We start from the raw sequence: 6737 nt of genomic DNA, 5'->3' as shown, positions 1-6737 counted from the left end.
CAAACTGAAACGTAGTCACCGATATTTCTTTTTCAAAAAAAGGGAATTTGCCATTATATTTTTTTATTCATATATATATATATATATATATATATATATATATATATATATATATATATATATATATATATATATATAAAATATATGCGAGATATATATACATGTATATATATCTCGCATCACACACACATATATATACGTCTGGAAGAAGCCATGCATCTTCGTTTCTTTTCATCTTCTTGAACAACAAGAAAGGAGAGAGGAAGAGGCCTTTCTTGTTTGTTCTCATCAACCAGTTTTCTTCTTTTCCCTCTAAAAACCCTCGTTTCTCCCCAGTAAAAACATAAAGATTTTGTGCTTACTCCACAATTTTGAAAAAAAAAGTAGATATAGGACGAAGATTACGCAAGAAGAAATGGAGTTCTGTATGAGGATTTCGAATTCAATACAAGAGATGAAGGCGACCCTGATGATGGTTTTGGTGCAAACCATATTTTCCGTTGTAAATATAGCATATAGATTGGCTACAAACGATGGCATGAATCTATCCATTCTGGTGGCTTACAGATTCATGTTCGGTGCCGCTTTCATTGCTCCTATCGCATTTTTTGCTGAAAGGTTTGCATTATATGTGTTGTAGCGCCTGGGATTTTAATTTGTATACAGATTCGGTTATGACTCAAATCTTTGGATACTTCCCATTTATCTAAAATTACACGGGATTTTCTTTTCAATCTTTATGCATGCATACTTTTTCTTTAGCTTGGATTCTCTACTATAATTTGGTTTTGTTGTGACTTCCATAAAGAGTTTTGGTATTTTTCTTCAAGAAAATTAAATTTTCAAACGACGGGATTTGATAGCTCTATTTTACAGGAAAAACAGGCCGAAGTTGACGAGGAGGATAGCCTTTTATTCATTTCTTTGTGGTTTATTCGGGTGAGAAGACTCTCTTATGCAACTCTTCGATAGTATATTTAAAATCTGCTATCTTGTTATCTGAAAATCTATGGATTTCTTGTGCAGGGGAGCACTTGGACAGAATCTGTTTTTGAAAAGTTTGACTTTAACCTCTGCCACGTTTGTATCTGCCATGATAAATCTTGTTCCAGCGATCACATTTGTCATAGCCATATTCTTCAGGTAAACTAAATATGGTAACATTTTGCATTAGCTTGCGTCGTTGGTTGACAACAGTAACTGATACTCTGTGTGTCAATTTCTGGTGTATTTGTTTCAGATTGGAGGGATTTGGATGGAATACAAGTGCGGGCAAAGCAAAGGCATTCGGAACGTTATTGGGCATAGGTGGGGCAATGCTCCTCACATTTTACAAAGGTCCAGATTTGAATCTCTGGCGCACCAACATAAATCTGCTGGAAACAACTAAATCCCATCAACTTCCAAGTACACAGATTCAAAATCATAATCTTGTCTTGGGTGCACTTTTAGCCGTCTGTAGTTGTGTATGTTACTCCATCTGGTTGATCGTTCAGGTGAGAAAACAGCTAAAAAAGTATGTACTACTTGATGCTGCATTCTCTTTCATATTCAGTCCATATTCACATTGTCAGCATATGGTTTTCTTTAATTCACTGGAATTTTTATCTTAAGGTTCTTCACAAGTCATGATGATTACTCTGCATTGAGTGTGAATAATCAACAACTCTACTTGTTGATTTTCTTGATTTTAATCTTATGGAGCAGGCTAAGGTGGCAGAATTGTATCCATGTCCTTACTCAATAACCGCCATGATGGCGTTTTGGGCGTCCATACAAGGCGTCATTTTCGCTCTCTGCGTGGAAAGGGATTGGAGGCAGTGGACAATGGGATGGGACATTAGGCTGCTTACTGCATCTTTTGCTGTATGTGTTCCCCAAGAATCTTTATTCTTGAAAATTGTTTATCGTTAACAATCTGACAAATTTTAATCTCACAGGGAGTTCTGGGCTCTGGATTGGTGTTTCCCCTAGTTGCCTGGTGCGTGTCCTTGAGAGGGCCAGTCTTTGTATCAGCCTTCAATCCCATGATGCTGGTGCTCGTAGCTGTTGCAGGATCTCTGTTCTTGCAAGAAAAGCTGCATCTTGGATTGTATGATTTCGATAATCATCTATTATATGATCATCAAGATTTGTTTGATCAATGACATCCATTTTGATATTGTTCAACAGGTTGCTTGGTGGGATTTTGATCGTAGCAGGATTATACATAGTCCTGTGGGGAAAAGGGGAGGAACTAAAGAAGGTAACACAGTTGGTGCCGGAAGAAGATCAAGACAAGGGAATAGAGGTAGTCGTCTCGGCAAGGAGTGGTAGTAGTCGTTGGAGCAGCGCCAGCAGAAAGGATTTGGAGGCATCAGAACGGAGAGACGAAGCAAGAATTAGCCAGACTCTAACTAGTTTTAACATGATATTATAGAGATCGAGCAGATACACAGTTTTGCAGGATTTTATGACCATTACATTGTGAATCGAATTTTTCGGATAGAACAAGAAAAAACAATGCATCATATGGTGTGAGGATAAATTTCTATCGAATTGTAGAACATGTCTTTCTGAACGATGTTGGATACACCATGTTCTGTTGGCGAAACATGAGCTCTTTCATTTTCAATTCAATACTATTTTCTTTTTCAATTCAATATTATTCATAGCTTATTTAAAACTTGGTGCATCTCATTATTATCTGACGCAAACATTTTCATCTTATTGTATTGTTGACTAGTTAAATTTTTATTTTGCAATGGTCTTTTGCGTTTTTTTTCTTTTTTGTCTGTTTTTCTAATGTCGACGTGCACGTACATACACATACATGCATACGCTTATATCTCTGTAGCCTATGTGATTTCTTTTCATCTTCTTGAACAACAGTTAAGGAGAGGCCTTTCTTGTTTGTTCTTATCAGTTGCCGCCACCGCCACCGCCTCTAAAAACACTTGTTTCTTGTATCCGCAAACGCCAAGTGACTTCAAAACTTGAGGGTTTACGATAATTTGACAGTCTTGAAACATGGACGGACCTTAGCCTAAAGGTGTACCCAATTGCTGGTATTTGTTGTATGTAAAATCCACTGAAAAAATTATGGACAAGAAGAAATACATACCTTTGAATGCACCCTTTCCCTAAGGGTATCATGGAATTGACCGCACAAAGGATCGAAAGTAAGTTTCAGAGTTTACAAAGTTCCACACCAAATTGTGCCGTAAAATATATTGCAGTAACATTTCAAGTTTTTACTTTCTTTTTTTTTTTTTTTTTTTTGAGTTACCAGTTAAAGTTGTTATATGCAACAACTGGTATAATCTCGCTGAGAACAAAAACAAATAATAAATCCCCAATGCATTGGGTTATCTATACATAGACGGCTAATTTATATACTTCAGATAACATGGATCATTGTTTTGGCTGCACAAAATGTAAATAAAGCTTCATACACAAAAAAGAACAGCAAATTTGCCAAAAAAAAAAGGAACCGCAAACTCACAAAGGCATCGGATATCCAATCCAGCAAGTTTTTATGCTTTTATTGATTGAACCGAGTCGTTTCCATTTAGCTGGGACGACTAAGGCTAGTATGATGACATTAATGACAAATTCCATCCCTATTCTCAACATCCATCCCATGTAGCTACTAGAAGACATTAAACAAGTGAGTTTATTCGTTTCAAAAAACAATCGTGTTTAATCTGATACCACAGTAGCACTAAAAAATGAAGTCTTGTCCTGTTATTTAAGATGATAAAATAGCTTTGTTGCAGCATACCAACGGCCCATGAAGGTCTTGAGCTGTTATTTAAGATGCGAAAATAGCTTGGTTGCAGCCTGTTAACGTAAAAAATTCAAAAGTCAATCAGAATGAAGTGATTTTATATTTTTCTCCAAAAAATATGGGAAAGGCTAAACAGAGCGTCAGTTGGATGATGGGGCTTACGCAATTATCGATACAGCGCCAATAATCAAAGTATTGTCCAGTACAGTGCTTGTGCCCTGATTCATCACCTTGAATTCTTTTAGCACATACCTGTAAGAAAGAGCCGATTAGCTGACACCCTGATTGTAAAGCTGATCAGAAATTAAGGTGAGAACCTATAGCAATTTATTGCATGGTTTTAGGAGTCAAAAGTAAGTATTTTAATCGTGTTTAAAATCAGTGAAGCTCGTGCTTATTCCCCTCTGTCATTGTTGGTTACCCGCTCCATCTATTCACATAAAGAATGTCGTTAACTCTTCCAAAACCACCAAAACTCAAATCGAAGAGAACGAATTGTATCGATTTCACAAATGAAAGTGTCAATGCAATACTAGCATCAAATCCAAAACAATCCCAAGTTTATCCCGTGATTCCCTGCATAAATGTGTTGGAATCCAGATTCCAATGACTTAGGTTTGCTTGTTTAATTTTCTTGAAATCAATTCCCATAATTAAAAAATCCAGAATTTTCTTAACTGTGGGAATAAATCACATGCCAGCTCAAACAAATAATCTATTCCACTAGTAAAATTTCAAGCAAAGTATCCAATCAAATATATAATTCTGAGGAACTCCATAAAGGAGGAATAAGATGCACGAAATAACTCATTCAAAGTTATTGAGGTAGATGGAAGGAAATACAAAGAATCAGATAATAAATGGCGTCACTTGGAAACAGTAAAGCTCATTAACTGACAACGGAAATCACCTGATATTCTTTTAGTGGCCTAGTACATGGTGCCTTGCACCGGTCTTCAAGTTCCCTCTTTTGATCTACAGGCTCATCATCTGCCCTAAATGATGACAGGCAAGAAATGGATAAGAATGTATAGGAGGATAACACCATATTTTGCTGAAACGGACAGACACAATGGCTCTGCGATATTAATTACATAGCCCAAAGCATAATTTGCTGCATTGTTCCATCATGGTAAGAATATAAAGGAGAACTGATGATCTTGAGCACATAAAGTTCAAAAGCCAGTGCAACTCTAATGACTGCTAAGTATGAAAACTCACACAAACAAATAAAGAAGAAAAGGTAAATTAAATTAGGATCTTCGATAACACATAAAAGGGAAGTCCGAGATGACATCCAAGTCTTAAAGATTAGCTTCCTAGGAGGAGAGCCCGGCAATATTTATATGTCAATTCATGATTTTTATAGAGCCAACATGGCCACATGGGAATGGTGATATTACCCACCTTTGAGAAGAAAAGTTTCACGGTTGCCCACTTTAGATAGCTTTCACTTATCTATCAGCATTCAGCATATGCAACTAAATTTACCTCTTATTGTAATACAGACCATATTATCAACTTTAACCGAAGGTAGCCATTTTCTAAATCGTTCTTTCACTATGTCAACCTCAATGATAGCACCAAAAGATAGCCCCATAAGAACGAGAGAAAAGCTCAAACCCAAAAGAATGACCTTCTAGGTGGGAAAGTCCGTGATATATATCACTCAGTAACTTCTTAAGGAAACAACATGGGATCACAACAATAGACCATGGAAACATAAAAAATCTGAGTCCCACCCGCTAATTCTAACTCTTGAAAGGTAGATAAAATTAGCCAAGATTTTTCTCCATCAGCTCGACATATGCTTCTGTGAATCAGTAAAAGCAAAACTAGAATGGGATTCAACAGAAATACAGAATATCAATGCTCTATTAATCCATAAAACTCGGTAAATCAGATTCCATCATCGCACCACACCAACATGAAACACGGAGATATCGAGGAGCTTAAAGGGACGTGCAAAGATTTGCATTCGGATAAGATTCCGATTATTCAAAATACTTCATTTGAGAAGGATCCGCCCATGAGGACAAACAACACTGGATGAATAGCAAAAAATTTCAAAATTTTCACACCTCATTCCTAGAATTGAAAAAAAAAGGAGATCACGAAGGTCTTTTGTGGCGATTACCATCAACTCAGTAACAGCATAGAACAAATTATCTCAATAAAATGGACCGAAAAACAGTGAAATTATCAAGTAAATGAAAATCAAGAATAGCACTCACATAGCGTAGGAATGTAAACTCTAAAGCAAAGCAACCTGCAAATTGAAATAAAATAATCATCAGATCCTCAGACACCGACACAAATTGATAATCATAAGGCAGTCAGCAAGTGAAAAACCTTGCAATAATCAGATCGAATCAAATCGAAATATAATAAACATGAAAATGGAAAACTGGATCTGAAGTGCGAAATAAGAAGATTCAGATTGCCTCACCGGAAAATGAGAGGCAGCGGAGTTGACGGAGGTGCGTGGAGCAGAGGACGCCAATGGTTGGGATAAAAATATTGAACGAACAAATATGGAATTACAGTGTTTTTAAATAATTAAATCTAATTAATTAAAGGCAAAAACGTGTGTAAAACGGTCTCATATGTCGTATTTGTGTGACGAATCTTTTATTTGGGTCATCCATGAAAAATTATTATTTTTTATGCTAAGAGTATTACTTTTTCTTGTAAATATGTGTAGGGTTGATCCGTCTCACAGATTAAGATCCGTAAGACGGTCTCACATTAAACCCGCTCTTAATTAAATTAAGTAATGAAATTTAATCTCTTATTTATTTATTTTATTTTTTAAAAACAATTTATTTATTTATTTTATTCACTTTTATTATATTTTCCATACAACATTAACCATTTTGTCTAATCTTATTGAGTAGGTCTTTTGTAAGACAGTTTCACGAATTTTTATCACAAATTAATCATACCGATATTCATAATAAAAGTAATA

General features: G+C 35.8%; 2 protein-coding genes across 3 annotated transcripts; one reads left to right on the top strand and one right to left on the bottom strand.

Annotated features, from left to right (window-relative positions):
• The first annotated feature begins 254 nt into the window (after positions 1-254).
• LOC140840629 (WAT1-related protein At1g68170-like) lies at positions 255-2614 on the top strand. Of its 2 annotated transcripts, none has more exons than XM_073207811.1 (7): positions 255-618; positions 877-939; positions 1027-1143; positions 1241-1496; positions 1708-1866; positions 1941-2092; positions 2173-2614. In XM_073207811.1, the coding sequence occupies exons 1-7, from the start codon at positions 416-418 to the stop codon at positions 2417-2419; spliced, it is 1197 nt and encodes a 398-aa protein (XP_073063912.1). In that variant the 5' UTR covers positions 255-415; the 3' UTR covers positions 2420-2614. The 2 variants fall into 2 exon arrangements, with proteins under 2 accessions (XP_073063912.1, XP_073063911.1); XM_073207810.1 differs by having other exon boundaries at positions 1708-1870; positions 1945-2092.
• Positions 2615-3496: 882 nt separating this feature from the next.
• On the bottom strand, positions 3497-6328 carry LOC140840942 (cytochrome b-c1 complex subunit 6-1, mitochondrial-like; the record flags this gene model as incomplete). Its single annotated transcript, XM_073208083.1, has 5 exons — positions 3497-3822; positions 3932-4021; positions 4680-4759; positions 6004-6038; positions 6219-6328. Coding segments are annotated over 5 exons (348 nt in total), but the record flags the coding sequence as incomplete, so codon positions are not given.
• Between the last annotated feature and the right edge of the window lie 409 nt (positions 6329-6737).

Source organism: Primulina eburnea, chromosome 9 (genome assembly GCF_022965805.1).
Source record: "Primulina eburnea isolate SZY01 chromosome 9, ASM2296580v1, whole genome shotgun sequence".
Taxonomy (NCBI): Eukaryota; Viridiplantae; Streptophyta; class Magnoliopsida; order Lamiales; family Gesneriaceae; genus Primulina; species Primulina eburnea.
Note: the sequence above shows the minus strand (reverse complement) of the source record. Positions and strands in the feature narration are given on the sequence as shown.